General features: G+C 41.8%; 1 protein-coding gene across 1 annotated transcript in view; it reads left to right on the top strand.

Moving 5' to 3' along the window:
* Positions 1 to 21,355, top strand: part of CCDC88C (coiled-coil domain containing 88C) — a 91,515-nt gene that overhangs the window by 33,731 nt on the left and 36,429 nt on the right. The window contains exons 4-10 of the mRNA XM_084287864.1: positions 3,831 to 3,900; positions 10,471 to 10,529; positions 12,200 to 12,283; positions 13,622 to 13,762; positions 14,560 to 14,744; positions 15,339 to 15,420; positions 15,906 to 16,064. Of these exons, the coding sequence (XP_084143990.1) occupies positions 3,831 to 3,900; positions 10,471 to 10,529; positions 12,200 to 12,283; positions 13,622 to 13,762; positions 14,560 to 14,744; positions 15,339 to 15,420; positions 15,906 to 16,064 (780 nt within the window). The remainder of the gene's footprint in view (positions 1 to 3,830; positions 3,901 to 10,470; positions 10,530 to 12,199; positions 12,284 to 13,621; positions 13,763 to 14,559; positions 14,745 to 15,338; positions 15,421 to 15,905; positions 16,065 to 21,355) is intronic.

Genomic DNA, 21,355 nt, shown 5'->3' with positions numbered 1-21,355 from the left:
TCGGCTTTTTTTTTTTAAGCTCTCTTTTTAGCTAAGTGACCACAAATGTGAAGCAAGCGTACGCCAAGGCCTCAGAGGTCAGAAGGCTACTGCCAAGGACGCAGCATTTATATACGTGTTAACCTCATGATTCCTGGGGAACTTCAGAGTAGTTTTGAATCCTCAGGGTGCCGGTGTGGAGTGCCTCGCTGCTCTCAGCAGAACTCTGGCTTTGGCAGCCAGACTTGCTCCCTGTTGCTCCTGCCTGCTGGGTGTTTCAGCCTGCCTCCCTCCACGCCGCTGCGGGCAGGCCCAGCAGAGAGCAAGGACTGAAGAGGCAGCTTGACCTTCGCATGGGAAGGTGTCCCGCTTGATACAGGGTCATGTAACTCCCTGGGCAGAAACCTTTCTGGGCTTTTCCTACTGGGTTTGGGGGGTCTGGCTCAAGTAGCATGAGTTTTAGCTGCCAATATTTCTATGTTGTGATGGTAAGCAATGACCTAAACTAAAAGCATCAATTCCTGCAGCCATCACTGCTGACAAAAGAGCTGAGAGTTTGGACAAATCGTGTCAAGTTTAAAATATCCTCTTTGGAAGAGAATTTCAGGCACTGACAGGAGTTGTGCTAACGCCTAATCATGATCTGTTTTTGAATAGTGTTCCTTAAACCAGACTGCTGATAGCAACATTATTTTGTCATGGAAATCTCATTAACAGCAGTTTAAAAAAAAAAAAAAAGCAAACAGTAGTGTGGGAAAGATGATTCCTAACGTGCAGTTGTTGGCCTCCAAGCTGGTTAATGGCCTCAGTGTAAAGCTGACAACTCAAGCCCTAATTGTTTTAATAATTAGGGAAATTGTTACCATATGTTGTTGCTGTAACCTTTACCGTTTTAATCAAGCTTTCCTTGCACTGTAAAAATGATTAAAAGGTCTCTCACAGGAGAAATTAGAATTTTTGCTTGTATAGTTGTTCTCTGGAGTATTGTGGGGTTTTGTGGGCAATTTAAAGTGCTCGAAAACCTCGCTTTGCTCTGCAGCAGCTCCTGGCCATGCCGTGCATCTGAGGGGGAACAAATACATGGCATCCCTGTCTTTGCTCTTGTGACTCAGAGCTGTGTTGGATTCCACATGTAACAGCATCCTTTACATAATACAGTCGCTTGCTGCCCTTGGGGGGAGATGTCACATTTTATCTGCTATTTATTTCCCTGATTGGGCTCCAGCTGTGTGGCCGGGTTAGCCCAGTGGCTGGTGTAGGGGCTGGTTGGCTCTGTGGAGCGCCTTGATCTGTGGTGAGGGGTCACAGCGTGGTGGGGTTAAATGTGAGGGTTTAAGCAATGCGTCTGAGACACCATCACATTGCCCCAGCTACGGAATCACTACGTGTCAGCTGAGCCTTAGTAAATTTGTGTGGTTTTAGCCTGTATAAAATCAGGGGTATAATTCATCAGCATCGATGTAAGAGCTTTCAACTCACACACTTCAGCTCGCCCTTGTAGCCAGGTGGTGTGTTGGTAAATCTCACTTAACAGAGGGTAGTTCACTAAACTGAAGTAGCTTGATTTCCGTGATTCTTTCCCATTCTTGACAAATGAGGGCAGTGGCATCGACCTTCCTTTACAAAGCACTGAGACCTACCAACGAGCTGCACAAGGTAATGGTGTTATCGCAAATAATAATCTTAGGTGGAGGCGTTTAAATGATAAAGATAGTTATCTGTGTATTTTAAATATAAACAGATCAGCGTCTCACCTCTTGCAACAATTGGGATCTTTCAGTCTTGAATTAAGAAATCACTCCTCACTGCTCCAGGGCCGTTTCTGCTTACGTTCAGCTCCTGCCAGATGCGAGGTTCGGGCGGCCCCGGGGGCGTGCAGGCAACGTTATGTTGGATGGTATACTGCAATAATTTTACGGGAGGAGTGCATGGGAATGCTAACAGCAGAAAGGTTAGCCCTAATGTGCTTTGTGTCTGCGGGTTAAGTAGCTGGCGATCTGATGATTACACAAAGACAAACCGAATTCTTTATGCATTCCTGCCTCAGTGCCACTCCATGCGCTGGGTGACTGGAAACAAAATTCTCCCTTTTTTTTTTTTTTTTTTTTTTTTTTTGCCATGGAAATCGCTGGTTAAAGCCCAATACTTCGGCATATGCAAATTTTGAATTTGTTTAAAGCCTCGGTGCCCCACTGTATTGCCATAACAGATATTGCCACCCAGCTCTGCGTGCTTACCAGCGATATGGCTTGCAGCTGCTTGGATAACAGGTGCAAGCAGACTTCTGTTTAACATGCACAAACTATAAAATGCATTTGGCTGATGGCTAAACAAATGCCTGGTCCACATTAGCCAAACTTCACATTGCAGGAAGAACTGTAGAGCCTGCCTTCTGAGCTGTGCTGCTGAGATATTTCTACTTTATCCGGGAAGTTACTGCTGAGGAGTGTATCCTGAGCATGGATTGGAGGAGCAAAATTGATGTGTGTTATGTCCAAAACTTTTTTTAAAAAAAAGCATCCACTCTGATTACTTATCAGATGCTGCAGGCTCACTGGAATATTTCCTCTTTCAATCACGTTTAATTTTTCTTCCTACAATAACTTTGAAAGCAGAGAAATAACAACCCAGTAACTTGGAGAGGAAGTGTTTGGTGAATGGGTGATTGTTTTAGGAAATGTGTGTCTGTGCTTTGTGCCTGGCTGCAGTGTTTTTTCCTCTGGTGCTGAGGATTTCACGAGTTTTAAGGCATGAGCCCTCCCCATGGTTGTGGGGGAGTCTGGGATGTGGAGACGAGCGAGGAAAGGGCACCTGCCAAACATTTGGTAGAGTCATATGGGGAACCTTTGTTTCCTGAATCTCAGCACGGTGCTTTCACCACACAGCCATTTTCCTCCCAGTCTTTTTATGTGAAATATATACTTAACAGCATCATGTTTTATTCCAGTCATCATAAATGGGTGCTAGTAACCACAGGTTGAAGCTAGGAACCGTACTGCTGTGCTCTGTATGTTACTAAAAATTACTTGAGTGTGTGGCTGAACACAGCACGGTACAGAGTTCCCTTTGCAGTGTGTTTATTTGTCCACCTTTGGGCATTTTGCCTGCCCCAGGGCTTGTAGCTTTTCCTCTCTAAGCCTGCTCAGTCATTTCAGAGTAGCTTCAGGCAGCTGACATTTAAGCGATTCTGACTGAACAATGCACCTCCCTTCCCTTATCTCCCCCCAGGATAAAAGGACATTTAAATGAGGTTCACAACATTATTAAGCAAATGTGTTTTTTCTCCCCATTAAAAACAAAGGAAGCAAATCTAGGACTTTAAATCCATTTGCTCTGAGCAGTGCAAGAAGTCTGTTCAATAGCTTTCCCCCCACACCCACTTCCCAAGCCCATCATTAGAATCTCAGACCCATGAAATAATTTGACCAATTATTTGAATTACTCAAACTTCACAGACAGGCTTAGGTGCCTTTGATGAACCCGCTGCATTTGTACGCCTTGGAACATGACAACTGCTGTATGTTGAACATCAAATGAATACAGGTCATGCCTGGGGCAAAGGCATGACTGATGGGTGTGCCTGGCATGGCTGTGCATTTATTTTGATTAGTACCACGGGACCCTCCAAGTTTTCTCTCTCCTCCATTGTTAAAAGAGGCGATTAGTGTATGTTAGCTGTGCAACCTGATGCCATCTTCAAATAGGGATTTCTCTCTTAAGTGGGGCTTCCTCTTGTGACCTCTGAACTGCCAGTATATTAAAGGCTTTGTAATCGATGGAGCTCTATATTCTTTGTGGCGTGATTGATTGGGATTCCTTCCCACTGAACTTTGTTGTTCTCTTTTGTTTAGGAAGTCCTCCAGCAGCTGATTGTAATGAATTTACCAAATGTTCTAATGATTGGCAAAGATCCTCTTTCTGGTGAGTAGTTTGTTGGGTTCTTCACCTCCCCCCCATGCCAAATGAAATCTGTATTTGTTTTATTCTACTTATCTGTATATACAAGTGCAATATCTGACATGTTTGTGTATGTTTTGCAAATATACACCTATACACACGTGTGATAGCAAGTTCTCGCCAAAGCAACAACTGTTTGCTTGGAAGTCACGTCTCTTCGCTTGTTTCTGCAAGAGACCTAGAGCACAGTCTGCCGTAGAAGACCCATTTGTCCTCCTAGTTTCTATCTCTGCTGTAGCACAATACCAGCGCCAAGGACAGTGAATCTATTTTTACCAAAGAAGGAAAAATGAATGAACCCTGTCAGCAGTGACGGGGAATGACATGGTAACCAGCATCTCCAGAACAAACAAATGGCAGAAACCTTGGCAGAAAATTCCATTGTGCTGCTCTTGGCAGCTGTAGCGTATGTACATACACAAAGGGATTATATCAGAAAAGAATATTAACTTACAGATACCAGGTCACTGAAACTCACTCTTGACATTTTTGTGGTAAAATCAAGCTGAGAGTAAGGTACCACTTCTTCAAGCACAGTAAACTCTGAAATGCCAGTCTTAATTTTTCTGCACAGGCTCCTGTTACAGCTACAGAAAATACAAATGTAAGAGCTGTTGCTTTTTTCAGTCATATGGACAGTGAACAAAAGCTGGGGTGCTAGCTAGCATCAAGAGTGCTACTGAATAGAGACGTCTGGGCCAAAAAGGCAAACGCTGCTGGCTGTGTCAATGGGAAAGGCTGTCTGGCTTCTTGTAGTGGCTGGTCCTGAGTGACAGCTGGCAGGAGGCTCATAACAGTAACCACAGCATTGGTTCCTGGGGAAGCTGCACACTTGAAAGCTGTCGTGTACTTATGTATAATTTCCCACCGTTGACTTGGTGCTTGTCAGCGCCTTAAATCAATCTTTCTTTGAAGAAAACACCTGATGTGTCTCTTGTAGGAAAGCTATTGGCCAGCTCCTCTAATTACAACCAGACGTTTGCCTTACTTTCTGACATCGTTTGAAATGTGGTGTTCTCATTGGTTTTCTTATTTATCTGTCCCTGACTTACTGCTGACATTATTTAGTAGAACATGAGAAAGAGGATAAAGAATGTGAGAATATAACAGCGAGATGGCAGAAAATGATGGGATGTGTGTGTATTAAGAACATGAAGCTCTTGTTTAGCCATATCATATACTGCTTTTGAGAACCAGTTACAGCTTAGGCACTACACAGGTAGCTGTTGTGCAAAGGAAGACTTGAGATATGCTTGCTCCAAAGAACATAAGCAAGTAGACTTCTGGGGAGAGGATTTCAAAGGAAGCTTGTCTTAATGTTACCCTTAGAGGTAAAGGAGAATGTGCTGAAGAAATAGTTAGGGAAATAAAGAACGAGGGGAGTTCTCAGAAAGAGACCTGGCTCAGGGCTGATGGGAAGCCTGGAAAGAAGCAACAGGGAGGAGAGGTCTTTAGAACAGTTACTTAAAACAATAGAAAGCAACTCACAAGAAAACCTAATGCAGGAGTTGGCTGTGTTATGTGTATGTGAGTGGTCACTGTTGGATTGATGTCTTTGTTGCTGAGTGTTTTGCAGGGAAGAGTGAGAGGAAGGCAGTGACACATGGGAGGAAAAGAAAGTGAAATGAGATATTCTTTCTGTCAGTGAGAGAGCTAAAGGAGGGCTGCAGACTGAATAGAAATGTGAGGACAAAGCAGTCGTCAGCATGGGAAATGGTGCTTTTGGCATGAATACAGAGAAACCCCAGGGAAAGCTGACAGAGGAGTGAGGAGGCTGGGCATGACAGCAGTATGGGGAGAAGAGATGAGGCAGATATGAATTATCGGAGGCTAATGCTTAAAAGTGATGAGAATAGTAGAGGAAAAACCTCTTTCTGTCAGCGGTCCAATTCAGGACAGAGTTGGGGAGGTAGGGCAAGGAGGGTCCTGGAGGGAGCATCTGTAGAGGCAGTGCTGGGCTGGGGGCTGTGGGGACCAGCTGAATCTGGAGGCTGAAGTCAGGCAGGCAGACTGGCAGGGGTGGATCTCAGAGGCATTCATCAAATCCCAGTTTTTGCTTTCCCGATGTCATAAGTAAGGCAATCATGGCTTGAGTTGGAAGGGGCCTTAAAGATCATCTAACTCCAACCCCATATCTGAATGAAAGATACCTCTTGCCTAGAGGAAGAAAAAGTTATCATATAATCACATTCTTGGAATACATAGTATGTTGTTATGTACTGTTTGAACTGGGATGGCTCCTAATGACTGTATTAATTCCATAGATCCTGGACCAGAGAGCTGCTAAATCATTCCATATGATTTGATCTGTAATAATTTTAGTGACTTCTTCCTTGTAATGAGCCCACACAATGTTTTACTAAGCATGTTTTTCAGAGCTGTCTGTTCACCAGTGCAATCTGCAAATTTCACTTTGTCCTAAAACAGCCAAAAGTGGTGTTACATGTTTTAAATTATGAACTGCACAGCTCTAAAGCTGAGAATGCTGTTCTTGCTATGTAGCACCCATTTGGCACTCAACATTTGGGACTACTCAGGTCTTCTACAGCTGTATTTGGAACATGAGACTGTTGAAAAGACAGAGCCACTGCTGCTAAAAATGCTGTTGCAGCTGGGCGTTTGCACAGGAGATGGTGCATGTCTACTAGGTTTAGGGGCTTTACGAGCTTCCATGTACTCTAAATCGTTTTGTTCCAGGCTGTGGCAGGTTTGCCTGCTGCAGTTCATTTGTTCCATATGCATTACAATTACAAAAACTAGTTTGTGACAAGATGAAGTCTTTGACTATTTTCTAGAAAGCAAGGAGCTGAAAAGAAACCTGAAAGTTTAGTTAAAGAGTTTAGAAGACTTCCAGGAATCTGACTTGCAAAGTCATGCATCTGACATTACAGGACTTACTCCTCTCACTGTGCTGTGCAGTAGACAACTACTACCATTACAATTCCTCTCTGTTTTTGTCTTCCTCCAAGTTTTTTTCTTGAACAGTCTTTTCAGTTTGCTACTGCACCACCAATTCCTTGTGTTCAATATGAAAATCATCAGCATATTTTTCATCAGACATGGTTCTTTGGGGCAGGGGGCATTTAACTTCTTTCAGAACAAGAATGGAAATGAGGTCTTGTTTGCCTGATTTAGGCTCATTTCTGCCTCTTCAAAACAAAAACTTTGCTATTTAGACTATTTAGATCCCCTTTTCATTTTACATGCGAAGTTTGTGAATGAGCAAGCCCCAGATCCCTGCTAGTAAATATCTATAGAAACTGGTTTTCATTAAAATCCTAAAAGATGTGTGCTCCCACTGGAGTATTTTTTCATGTCTGGTTTCCTTCCTCATTTTGTTTCATAATCCTCCAGACACACAAAGGTTCATAAAGTATGAAGTTAATAACAAAACACTGCCTCAATAGCGTAAATTTAGAATTCAGGCTTTTCTTATCCAGGATGTTGCTACAGCTGGGAAAAACAGCAGTTGTGTGCTTCACCCCTTCCCAGCTTCTCCACAGATCCGCTGGCATGTAGCACTACACAAAATATCATTCCTCTTGCCTGTTGGAGGAAAGTTAACATTAGAAAGTACATGAAGAAGCTGCACAAACTCAAAATTTCTTGTGCTTGGGCTCCTTCTCTCTCTTTTTTTTTTCTTTTTCTGTTACATCTTTCCTTCTCCTACAACCCCCCTGTCATTTTTTCAGTCTCCTCTATCATCTCTGTACCTTCATCCTCATCCTTTGTTGTCTCCTAATCTCTTTGTCCGCCTTCTCCCTGAATCATGCCATCTGTTTCTCACCCTCTGTCTCCTGCAAGAGCAGAGGGGCCTCCAGGCCCGGTGGCACAGGGCGGCTCCTGGGGCACGCAGGTGGTGTTGGCTTTTTCCCCTTTCCAGACAACCCGCTGCCAGCAGCAGATGGGCTTTCTGCACGTCCCCAGGTTGCTGGCTCCATCGCAGGCCCAGATATGTAGCCTGCAAGCAGCTGCCCAGGAATTCTCAAAAAGGTGTTAAAAAGGAAGAGAAAAAAAAAAAAAAGACAAGCAACGCATCAATTTTTTTTGTTAGCACCTCTGTTTAGGTGCTAATTGAATGGCTTCAGCTTGTGGATATCTGCCTGTCGAGAGCTGCCCCAGACCTAAGTGCTTGCTTCCTAGGTTATAGGAGCATGCTCCTGGTAAGGTCAGCTAATAAGGCTGCCAAATGTTAGCTTTTAAACAGCAGCAAACTAATAAACTCATGATTGCCTTCAGTCTTTTACTTTCTCACTGCTTTCCATAAGCTGCAGTTGAGCTTTCCCTGCCAAAGGGACTTTTGTCTCCCTGGGGTTCTTTTTCTGACAGGAGAGCTCAAGTGAGGACGAGGTCTCTAAGTGGTGTTTGCAGGCAAGGTCAGTCCCTGATGGGAGAACAGGCTGACCTCGTTAAGTCACCCTGCTAACGGTATTTCACCTCACAGGGTCATGCAGCATCACCAGTGCACATCTGTCATCTCACAGAGAAGAAAACAAAACCTATTTCCTTCGTCCCAGACAGCGTGGTTTGAGTGGCTTAAGTAACTCACCTGGCTTTGGGATATATAGATGCACTTGTTGGACATAATTTCCTAAACCGAATAATTCCAAGCCACCGGGCTCACCTGGAGGACAGCTGTGATGCTATGGTGCATGGGTTGGGTTTGGGGACCCAAAGCTGGGGTTCGAGCACCTGTCTGGCATGATCTGGAGTCAGCAGGACCTGCTCCTTCAGTCTCCTGGAGCAGGTGTTGCAGTAAGTCTGGGAGAAACAGAGGGACACCGCAGTCACTCTCTCTCCTTCACTTAGCAACTTGCTCTGCATTTAATACCTAGTCTGGATCTGCCCAGAAACTGATGCAGAATGAAACCAAACGCTGAAACTTTAACAGAAGCTCCACTTTGGGGGGCAGGGTGGGGAATTCTGACCACACTTAGTGTCTCCTTCGGCTAGTGGTGTTGCTGCAGGGACTGTTCATGAAGTAACAGATCTCTTGTGTTTTTTTTGTGTGTGTGTATGAGGTACTGAAATGTTATTTGTATATTAGATTGTAAATTTTCAGAAGGGATTAAGTCAGGTATGTTGCTGGATGGGGGAGAGGGGTCAAGGAAGATTACATGCTTTTCAAAAATTCTGTAGGGAAAAGAACAATGAAGTTGTTGAAAAGGTGTTAAAAAAGTGAGGTACACCTAAAGCCTGTGCAGAGCACTTCTCTTTTAAAAGAATATGAGAAAACAAATTATTTCTGAAGCTGTCCGTGCGCAGTGCTGTGACTTTTTGGGCTGCAAGTAGGCCCTGTGGTGGCTGCGGTCAGTACGGGGCTATGGGGCTGCGGGTCGGTGCAAGGCAGGCCGCCCAGCCTTGGTCCCGCACGTGGTGCTGACAGGCTGCTGGCCCAGCCTGGGGGCATGGTGTTGGTGGGGGACACAGGGGCACTCAAAAGTCGCCATCTTGTCTGCTCAGCGCAGGGGATGAAGTGGGAATGTTTATCCCACAGTTATGTACCCTGTTGCAGGAAACAGTTGTATAGGGATGAGAGAGAACTGTATGTGGCCTATTTGTTTCTCTCCCCTTCCCCTGTGTGGATGAAGACTGGCTTTTCCTGAACATCTCATTTTGAACCTCGGTTCTTTTATAACTACATCATTAATTTTGATCTTCTGTGAAGCTCCTTGGCATCCACCTCCCTGCTTCTACCTTTGATATACATAATTTTCTTTACCGCCCAACAATCCACACACAAATTTTGTTGAAAGAAGATCTGGAGCTGGCTCAGAGCCACGCCAGTTCCCCAAGTGTGGCTTCCTCTCTCCTAACCTTAGGAGGTGGCGCGGGGCTGTCGGCCGTAGCAGGGTCCCCTGTGGTGAAAAACCTGCGTGTCCCTCCTCGCCCCCCACAGTTCCTGAGCATATGGCTAGCTGCCTCTCCTCCCTTCTGCAACGCTCATTTTTCATCCCTCTTAGCACATGGGGCTTGCGCTTCAAAGTGAGAACAGGCTTTGATGCAGAACAGAGGCAGCGTTAGTTGCTGAAGTATCTCTGCTAAGGAGAGGATTTATGTGCACAGAATGGCCTTCGCTTTTGGGGAACGCTGAGCAGTAACTTCAGACACAGAATTTAGGATGTGTTTGTCTTTTTAGAGCAACTGTCCTTTGCCTTCTGCCCAAGGTGTGTTTTGTTTTGGTTTGTTTTTCACCCTTGTCAATCACAAACCAAGGGACAAGCATTGGGCATATTATGCACAAACCATTTTAAGGAAAAAAAAATTTCCTGCATGAGTCAGAAAAAAAAACACTAAGAAAATGTAAGTAAGGGTAGCACATGGGGGGAAGTCTCGGTGGATTTGGGATTTTAAATAATCCATAAGAGTTGTACTGTTAAATGGAAAGTATGGTAACAGTATAATGGGCACATATAGCAACAGGCATTTGTTCAAAGAAGGTATTTCTCTTAAGGAGGATATTTTGGAGATGATGATTTGCAAGTACTTAATTTATGTTGCATATACATACTGATTCCCTTTTTTCCTCTCTAGGTAAAAGTATGGATGAAATTAAGAAGCTGCTGTTGTTGGTTCTGGGATGTGCTGTGCAGGTGAACATTTAAAGGCTTGAAAAATACTCTTTTTTGAATCTTTTCAATCTTTTGTTATTTCTGGACTGAGAAAATCCACCCAAAGATCACTGCTGTATGAAAAAATCCCCAGCTCAAGATAAGTTGTGAACTAAAATTGTGAAAAAACACAATAGGTGAATGAAGTAGATGCAGGGAAAAAGACAGCACAGGGAAATGAAGCACGGTTTGTGACAGAGTAACCTCAATGTTACCAACACTTAAATCAGATGCAGGATGTGTGCTCTTGCACCTAATTAGCCAACTTTGATAACAGAGTTTGAAAAGATAAGCTTCGAACAGTGTTCTTGATATCAAGATTGGTGGTTTATTTTTTTACTATTTGGAAATGCGTGTGGAGCAGTACACAGTGGATGCAAAACAAATAGATAAGCTAACAGTCTAAACATTTGTTTAATGAAGCCTGATTTTGTTTGCATAATCATTTGATTGGATATTATATGTAGAAAATCTAAGCTGAATAACTACTTTGTATATTCATGTGGGGATTTTTATGTGGCGTTTGTTAAAATAAATGGACAGGCAACGTATGTGGGAAAATCCCCAGAAACAGGCGACAGTTACCAGATAAAGAAATCAGTGTTCTGCCCACCAAACCTCCCTGGTAGTAAACAATAGATGCATGGTGGGCTAGCCTTTGCTTATAATTGACCTTGTTTGTAGGTCTGCCTAGTGTTTTTGTCATGCCTTAGGACACTTACCCTGCTCAGCTGTGTCAAGTCAATTATGTCAGAGTAACGCTGTCTTCATATGGCTGCTCTGAACTTCATCTCGGTGCTACATTGCAACACAAAGAACGGAAGTCTGATTTGGCAAGCTGCTGTGCATCCTCAGTCCCCATTTACAGTTCTGAGGTTCTTCCCAGTAAAATGAATGGCGAGACTCAGAAGCAAACCCCAAAGAAACACTGTAAATGACAGAAAAAGCAGTTTAAAAAACCTTAATGTTTAACTTTTCTATTGCCTTCCTGTAACAACTGTGCATTGTAATGTTATTAATGTACAGTTCCTGATATATTGATAGCAGATGTTTGACCTTAAAAACTTTTAGTGAAAGATTTACTAAACTGTTTGTCTGAGATGTCACTCATTTTTATCCAGAAGATTTCCCAACCCTACTTTTTATCTAAAGCACATGTTGATTTTGTCCAACAAGCAAAGTGAAGCATTGATGTGAATAGTATCTAAAGAGATGCATCTTTTTTCATTGCCAAAGCCATGCAAAATGCAGACAGGTTAAATGATGCACTGTAAATGTAGGTCTTGTACTCACCTGGTTTATGTTTGTGCAGCTCTGTTAATGAAGCTGTGATAATTTCCTCCAGCTGTTGCACCACCTCTTGGTCTCTTTGCATTTTTAACTTGTTTATAAAGAGCAAAACCAGACTTTTAACTTAGCCTTACTTGTACCAGCTATAAAATACTTGAAATAATTTACAGCATGATTCAGTGCATGCTCCATATGGAGCAACAAAGTGTTATACCTTCTAACATGGCAACATGTAGATCTTGAATATTTTGTCATTAGCAATGTAGCAATTTTTTTTTTTTTTTTGGGGGGGGGGCAGCTGGAAAATGTTGTAGTAAGTTTTAGGATGTAGCACTGTTTCAGGGAGTGTTTTCTTTTAACAGTGTGAAAGAAAAGAAGAGTTTATTGAAAGAATAAAACAGCTGGATATTGAAACCCAAGCTGCCATCGTGTCACACATTCAGGAGGTGGGATTCTCAGTATTTTCTATTTTGATTTTTTTTATCTTCTCCTTTCCTTGACTTGACACATCAATGTTTTTGCTTTAATATGTTGATGCTTGAAAGTTCATGCTGGATTCATGAGCTTCAGAGAAAAAATAATCGTTCTGTGGATACGATATTGTAATCAAATTGTAAGGTGAAAATGTCTACCATTTTTTAAAATGGTAGACATTTTTTTAAATGTTGTGCTTGCTGCTTATACGCTGTTTAGAAGATATTGTTGTAAGGATGTGTGTGTAATATTTTCAGAAATCATGTCTGGCTTAGGAGCTGAAGACCCGTTTACAGTAATGATGTGGGCACATAGTCCTTTAGTCCTGTGACAGATGAGACACAGATTCCTCAGAGGTGTGCTTGGGTCAGTGGGGCTCCAGCTCAGATGGTCTTTAAAATCATCTCTGATGCTGAAATTAGACATATACTTTGTTTTTAAAGAGAAGCCTGATTCAATGGCAGGTGTATTCATAGACTTCTAAGATTTCCGTAAAAGGAAGGACTACGTGTAGCTGTGAGGAATCAGCTTGCTTTGGAGATCCAAAGAGAAGCCGTAAGGAAATGCCCTCTGCTTGGGTGTGCCTCACTGGGAAATGGGCACTGGGTGAGGTCTGATGTCCTGAGGTGCAGGTGTAAAAAGCCTAATGCACTGAGATTTAAGGATCAAATAGTGGAAGTCTTAATTCAGGAACTTTTCCATTAACATTGAAAAAAAATAATCTGTGTAAAAAAAAAAAAAAAAAAAAAAAAAAAGATAAGCACATAAGCAGGAACATTCTTTAACTGATTGAGGTTGAGAGCCTTTCCACTTGCACTGCATTTCTGCTAAATGATTTATATGAAACCAGTGTGACTAAGGTATCAGTGAATAGAAACACTGCTAGCAAGAACCGGAGATATGTCAAATAGTCTGATTCTCTCAGCTCTATCAGCTGCAAATTGCAAATTCATTGGAAACAGAGCTTCTCAGTCTTAGCAATTCCTTCTAACTCCTGTAGTGACTGCTGCAGTGCTTGAAGTAAGACAGTTCCTAACACATTTGCCAATAGGACTTGTGCTTGCCTATACCTGACCACATCTAAAAATCATCAGTCTTTATAATTAAAAAAAATAAATAAATACTGGAAAATGCTGGGTAGTGTCAGAGTTAACCTAGTCAATGTCTGTTATTTCCAACCTGTTTTTGGTGAAATGTGGTATGTTTCTTAACAGATCAGTAGGAAAACCTGGGAGATGTGCCACATACAGCAAAAAAATATATATTAAAAATCAACCAGTGGAAACTTTTCTTTTTCCCCTTGTCCCTAGGTGACTCACAACCAGGAGAATGTCTTTGACTTGCAGTGGCTGGAGCTCCCAGACATGGCCCCAGAAGAACTGGAGTCTCTCTCCAGGAATATGGTTTTTCACCTCAAGAGGCTTATTGATGAGAGAGATGAGTGCACAGAGGTACCTTGACTTCTCTCTCTTTTATATAGTGCTGATGTAGAGCAGCACATGCAGGCTCTCTTCCTTCTGTTGTCTTGTTTTTGTTTTTGTTTTTTTTTAAACTGGGTTTCTATTTTTTCTATACCTTTGAACTACACCTCTCAAAATCTGTAGAAAGTTTCTTTTTCATTCACATATAAACACTGAAGTGTGGTGAAATTATTGGTAAGAAGAGTGCATGCAGTAAAGAGACCAAAGCATTTGAAGTTGACTTCGTTTTGAGATTTTTATCTCTGTATGTCAGCTCAACCATTCTTCTTTGTGATTGCTTGCCTATCTCTCCAGTGATATCTACCATCAAGGGTTCCAGTGTATTTGCTTGCTTTTTTTTTCTTTTTTTTTTTTCAGTGTGTTACAAGGTCTATCTGTTGCTGACTCATAAATTCATCTTACTTCATAAATACATCTTACTATCTCTGCAGGAGGCTTCTCCCCTTCTTTCTAGCCTGTTAATCTTCTGTCATGCATTTGACTTTGTGAACGTGTTAGTTATAAATTGTAACAACTAACAATTTTATGAGTTCTCCAACAAAGTAGGCTGCTTATTTTGAGCACTGGAAAGGAAATGTTTTAGTGGTCTGAGGATGGTGGAGATTGCTCATCTCTTCTGTGTGACCTTCCCACCTAACAGTTGAATTCTGTATAATGACAGGCTAATAGTTTTCTACATTTATACATCAATTTTAGATGCTTGAAAAACAATGTTTAATTATTACTATATTTATCCCACTACCCTACATGCTTCTCTGTATTTCCAGGTAATTGTAGATCTCACACAAGAGAGGGACTATCTACAGTCTCAGCAACCCCCAAGTCCTCTGAAAGCACCAACTCCAGATTCTTCACCAAACACAGCTAGCCCTCTTTCTAATGAAGACAAGCAACACATTGCAGTTGAGCTGGCAGACACAAAGGCTAAACTGAGAAGAATTCGACAGGAGCTGTGAGTCACCAGTGACTTTTACTTCTAGAGAGACTTGTGTATTAAGTCTTGGGCATCCTGAAAGTGCAGTTGCCTATCAGCTTCGGTATACTGACTTCTACAAGAGCTCTCAGTATCATGTCTTTCACAATTTTATTCATATTAGTAGGCAACCTATATGGATGTTCCATCTTTCTTAACTGTTTCTTTAAGTACAGGGTGATGGCTACTTTTTGTCTCTCATCTCTCTCTTCCCCATTTTAAAATGCTAGTGGTTACCTGCACTTTTAAATTATTAGTGAGAAGTCCAGAGGACAGTAAAGCTAGCTATGATGTCAGTAGCACCATTAAGCACCAGACTTAGAACAGTTGTACTTAATATTAAAAAAAAAAAAAAAAAAAGTTGCAGTTTCACATCTGTGATGTATGCGGTATCACAAGAAAACATACCTTACTTCTATGAAGTTGTCATGTCCTCAAGGAGGCTCTGTGTTCAGTATATACTAGGAGGTTTCTGTCCTTCTTTCCAGTTTCCCAGCAGGATCCATGCAATCAATATTGTTTCAGAACAACAACAAAAACATTCCTTACTAATTTTTTTCTAATCCTTTTCAGGGAAGAGAAGTCTGAGCAGCTTGTCGATTCTAAACATGAAGTTGAGCAGCTCACCCTAGAGCTGCAAAAAATAAAACAAGAGGTAAGGTGGGCTTAATTCACTGTGACAGACTTCCCTATTTAAAAATACCTCTTTCACTGTGAAACTAAAAATGGTGTTCTGTGTATTTTTAATTAGAAGAACTCGAGTTACTCCAGCAAGCTGTTTGACAATTATGACTGTGGCATAGCGATGATACACTTTCCACTTAACTGGTGAGAGCAGTCTCATCTGTTTAGCTTGCAAATAGCCTAGTAATGCTTGCAAATAGCCCAGTAATGCCTGAAGCTTTTGCAGCATCAGGCATTGGAAATGGCAAAGTCCTGGCAGGCTGAAGTACATCTCAGTCTTATAGAGACTATACTGGCTAGTAGGAGAATTTTCTTACTCCTGCACCAGGGGAATGTTATTTGCTTACTCTTAAAAACAAACAAACAAACAAAAACAACAACAAAAAACACCCGTAAGTTTAAAGAACATATTTTCAACTTGTATTTTTCTACCTGCTTATCCCTCATGTCTCTCAGAATATCCATCTGGCCTCAGATGCTCGCTCTGCCCGAGCATATAGAGATGAGCTGGACTCCCTGAGAGAGAAGGCAAACCGTGTGGAGAGACTTGAGATGGAACTTGTTCGGTGCAAAGAGAAACTTCATGATGTGGATTTTTACAAAGCTCGCATGGAGGCAAGTGAAAATCAGGACAAAGATTTGCTGAGTAATCCTTAATGTTTGGCTGTCCTTGTGTTACCAGTTCATGTGTCATTTGTCAGAGAGCTGACTGTAGCAAAACATGAGAGCAAGTGGAAATTTCATAACATATGTTATAGTTATTGACTTAGCAACATCAAAACTTCTTTCAGTGGTAGGAAAGACTTGGTGCACACAAAGAATAAATACCCATTACTTTTAATAAAGCCTGCTTAGTGCAGCATGACGTGGCTAAACAGGACAGACCTTTTCTGGATGCTTCTACAAGATCCAGACCTTCAGTCTAGCCTTGAAAATTTACTTAGGTAAAATGTCTGTGTTCCAGACTTGATCCTTTCACCAGCATCTTAAATGTCATATGTAAATGAGCTAAATGAATGTCTGGCTATTTTTCCGTAGGGCTCTGTAGCAGCTGCAGCTGTTTGTTAAAGTGGATGGGCATGACCTCAGATGACAAATTCTAGCCACCCCTTTTTTGCAGCTGTTGCTTGTAGTAGAAAGGGAAAACTTGGTTCTTCCCTAGTGCCCTGAGTAGGGTATCTCAGTGAGAAGTGTATGCCTGTATTCCAATAGTAATGACAGTTATTCATCTTAGTTACCTGCAGCTATGCCCATCCTGCAATTACTAGATAATTTAGGTTGGAAAGGACCTTGGAGATGATCTAGATAAACACATTGCTCACAGCATGGCTGACCTTAACTTTAGGTCAGATTGCTCTTATTTTTTTCCTTTCAGTCCTTTGAGCCCTCCTCACCTAAACTGTCCAAAATCCAGATGTGTAACACTTCAGCCAAATTCCAATAAATATCCAGACTTGCTAAACACATTGAGGTTCTGTAATTGATCCCCCCCCTTGACTATAATTAGATAAAATCCCAGGTCTGAGATAGAAGAGCAATGTTGAGACTCACGTTTGCCAGGCTGGGAACACGAATTATTTCTGCTCTATAAACCCTACTTTGTAGGTATTTCTTTTTCCTCTCTAACCTAAGGGGCCAGCTAGCTCTTGGTTCTTATGAATAGGTTCACAAAGATGGCTGGTTATTAGATGCAGTAATAGCCTGCAAAAGCTTGCCTCCATGCTCAGGAATTCCCAGTTTACACTAGAGGGTATGAAGCCCTGCCTCTCTCTGTCTTCCTCCCTCAAGCTGGCAAATCAGTCATGCATTAACCTGCCACAGTAGCTCTCAGGATAGTATCCTGATCGTTCTCTTTTGACTGTGCATTGAAGTTGCTTAGTTTCTAATGCAGTGTAGCTTAGTAATGTAGTGCAGCTCTGTTCTGTGATTTTATGATTCTACCTCCTGCTCAGAGACTTTTAGCTGGAGCTAGGAGAAGTTACGTTTTTAGCCTTGTCTTCATCTAAGGGCAGGGGCATAGTTATTTCTTTTCTGGAGTTCTCAGCCTCCTTGTTTGTCCTGGAGCCAGCAGTCTTCTGTTCTACTGTCTGCATGCTAATCTTGCTGTCATTCAGTAAAGAGACCTCTGCTTCAGTTCCTATTTTGTTCAATTTTTTTCGCTCCCTCTTTCCACCCCAGCAGTTTTTGGTGAAAGCGTTGAGTACTGGAGATGAGTGCTGTCTTTCCAAGGATACCTCTCTGAGATACGGGACAAAGAATATTTCCCATCAATATTGCACTTTTCTAAGTCTGGGGAACAACGTGGCCTATAGCAAAAGTTGTTGCTGCCATAGACACTGACCTCTTGTAATATGTGGCAGGATTGCACAGCTGTTTGTAGGCTGTTCTTTGGTCTAGGATAACCAGAGTGTTTCACATTCTCACCACTCCCTCTCTTGATCAAGCCTTGGCGCAGCCATCCACTGGCAGGTTTATGCAGTGGCAGCATGAGGCAAACTGCACTGGTTTCATGCTGGTTCATTCAGGGGGTTCTATGGGGCACTAGCCTGTCTTTGTTATGGTCACAGAGTAACCCAAAGGCTGTGCGTAGTAGCCAGTATCCAACTCTCCATGGTCCCTCAGTTTTCTGTCAGTCTCTCTCAAGTCTTGCACCTATCCAAAAAGAAGAACAAAGGCTGGGATTCTGTTCAGTGTCTGCTCAGATTCTTCTCAATCCCTCAAAAACCTTTAGGTTTACCATTCCAAGTTGTGTAAGATTTATACAGGGATGCATGATGCTGGAGATTTTTACCACTAGACTGTACAGTGCCAATTCATCTTGTGACATTTACTGGTTGGCCTCCAGAGCTCCAGGTCTTAAGATCTGAGCTAATTTCACACAGGCTCAGCAATGAGTAGGTGTGTAAAGGACAGTGTAGAACACTTTTCTATGCTAATATGATACCTTAAGGCTCATAGGGTCTTGACAAGGTTGTTAATAAGCAGTGCCAAATCAGTAAGTGAGATGAAAAGTGGTTTTAACTTTGTGCATCAGTGCAGAAAGCTATTAAATGGACGCTCTTTTCCTTCCTGCTGTTCAGATACACATTTGGTAGTTTGGGCAAATAATATGGAAGGTGCTCTGTGTATGATATTGTGATGAACTTTATGAATTGTGAGCAAGCTTTTAAGTCATTTCTGAAAGCATGTAATGCAAATCATTTCTGGCAGCAGTAAGAGATTTAAGGAGCTATTGCAGAAGGGAGTGCAAAAGGAAAAAGTCTTTTTCTATGTGAACCTAATGCCTGTAAGCACGTGCATTGTTTTCCTTCTCTATTTCTCTTCTTTCAGGTTTTTTCTGAAAATACCTTCTAGTTTAACCATTGTCCAAGGAACATGGAGATGAATATGCTCTAGATAGACATCTTCCTCCTGGGGTGGTTTAATGAGTTCATAACTGTGAATGTGGAGGAGCAGGCTTAATGCAGGGCTTCCTCCACAGAGGTGCTTCTCTTCAGCAGAAAGCTTCCCTCTGGCATTCCTCTCCATTGAACCTTGTGGTGCTCCAGAAGATCAGGCTATTTTCAGAGGCCAGAGAGTCTGCCTTGCCCATTGTTCTTCCTTCTCAGTGCAGCCACATTGCAACAAAGGATCATGGGAGGAATTTCTGTGAACATCTTAAAAAAGCAAAAACATCTCTTGTGTGTTTTCATATAGCTGTCCAAGGCAATGTTTGATTGTCACAAGATGATAACTGTATCATGGCTCAATAGGGGCAACCTCTGAACTGCCAAAGGGAGTGGTTTGAACTGTGTTTAATGGCTAGGTCTGGATGTGTGTGCAAATTCTCTAGTTTCAGATTTAAATGATCTGATTGCTACTTTAGTTTCTGAAAATGTCTTCCAGTAGCAACACACCCTGATTGTGCAACCACTTAGCCCCAGAGTTAATTGTAACCATATGAGCATGTGATGCTATTCTTAAAGCTATTTCAAGGCACAGTGATCCAGGATAGGAACACAATATATAATTTATTTCAGCAACATAATTACAAAAGCAGGATTATATATGTTGCATATTAAACCATCACAATTTAATATAAAGCAAAGTAGGCTTGAATCTCTTGCTTATTTAATTCAGTGTATTTTCAAAACAATTATTGCTGTTGACTTTAAAAACAACAACAACCCAGTTTAAAAAATAAATTAATAGCGGCAAAAAACAACACATAATTCTGGTGAAAGCATCATCACACAACCACCTGCTGAATTTTTGACTAACGAGTAATTTGTAGATGGACACAGTTTTAGGTGGACTGTCATATGCAGTGAGCTCTGTGACATGGTAGTGCTGACATGTTGTAGTTAGAACAGTTCTGCCTTCCAGGCTTTGAGATGGAACTCTACGAAGATCCCATGGAGTAATTATTTAAATTATATGAACTTTCCAATGTTAAGGCAACCTCAGATCATGGGTATACCAGTGAGCAATGTTGACCTCACCATAGCAGGCATTCCCACCAGGTTATTAATTTAAGATTTCATCAGAACTGCTTTGAACTGACGTGTCCACCCCTCCTGGGCACTCAATGGAAAGTGCTTGTCTTCCGTATATTGCAGCTCCCAGTGCTGTGTGGTTTGTACCGGAGCCTGGATGTGTGTGTGTACTTGGAAGATAGCTTGACTCTTCATGAGACTCTGAAATAACTAGTTCCTGCTTGGTAAGCTGTTTTGGGCATAGTTCTGAGGCTGTGTTTTTGAGGTCAGACTCAACCTTCCTGCTTAGGGTTGTGGTCAAGATTGAGTGTGACAATCTAGCAAAGTGAACTGGTGGTGTTGCCATTTCGTTACGGACATTCCAGCAGATTAAATGACATTCAGCACATTTTGTGTTGTGTACTTCCTCTGGTCTGTCATCTGTGTCAGCCTTTTCACCCACCCTGAAGTGGCTTGGTTAGATCAGATTTGGCCCTAAATGTTGTTTTTGTAAAATTAGTACTTCATTATTATTATTTTAGATAGTTGCAGACTCAGACATTTTAATTGTGGTAGTTGAACCGCTTCAAAAGCACTAACAGACTTGTCCTTCTTAATGCTGCTGTAGTGAGGAAATTATTCTACTTGTATTTTGCAAGTTTGTAGCTGACCCAGGGAGAGATCAAGGGCAATGTGGTATGCGTACGGTAGACTTCCATACTATGCCATCTACAGTGAAGATGCAGGAAACAACTGAGATTGCTATATAAGGCTCTTAAATCATGTTTTCCCTCTAGTATCAGGAGGCAAGGGGAGTAACTGTCACTAGACAGTCTTAACTTGTGCTTTGCAGCTTTTTTTTTTTTTTTTTTTTTTTTTTTTTAAGATAGCTGAGCCACATGAGGCTTTTTAAGTATGATTCTACCCCCCAAAAACGTGAAGGTTGTTGCTGGTTAAGCAGTGAAAGCAATTTGCTCATGCCTGGTGATCTTTCAGGCATCTACTTGGTTTGGATGTTTGTGGTCTGAGAGAGCAGACATGAACACTGATGTCAGCAGAGACTTTACATTTTGAAGACTGTAGTCCAGGAATAAACTTGTCAAGCCATAAGCATTTCATCCTGCCTGCGTAAACATTTTGTCGTCTTGCATGTTTAATTGAAGCAGAGGAAGGGAGTGGAGGAAGGGAACAAAGGGCAAAAGAAAATGTCTTTAGAAATTGAATGGTCTGCCTCAAACCCTATTGTAACGCTTCTGGGCAAAAATCCTTCCTGTACCCATTTAATCTTTTAAATGCTGATGTGTTCCTGCCACAGAAAATAGTATTTATGATTCAAGGCTTATGTAAGTATCATAAAGAGTAAAAGCAGTGAGGTGCATTATAACTTGAAATAACATATAATTTAATAAATGTGTTTAAAACATGAGCAAGGACACTGGCCAGATTTTATGC

The sequence above is a fragment of the Netta rufina genome (assembly GCF_964035555.1).
Source record: "Netta rufina genome assembly, chromosome: 5".
Classification (NCBI taxonomy): domain Eukaryota; kingdom Metazoa; phylum Chordata; class Aves; order Anseriformes; family Anatidae; genus Netta; species Netta rufina.
This window is presented reverse-complemented; position numbering and strand designations above follow the sequence as displayed.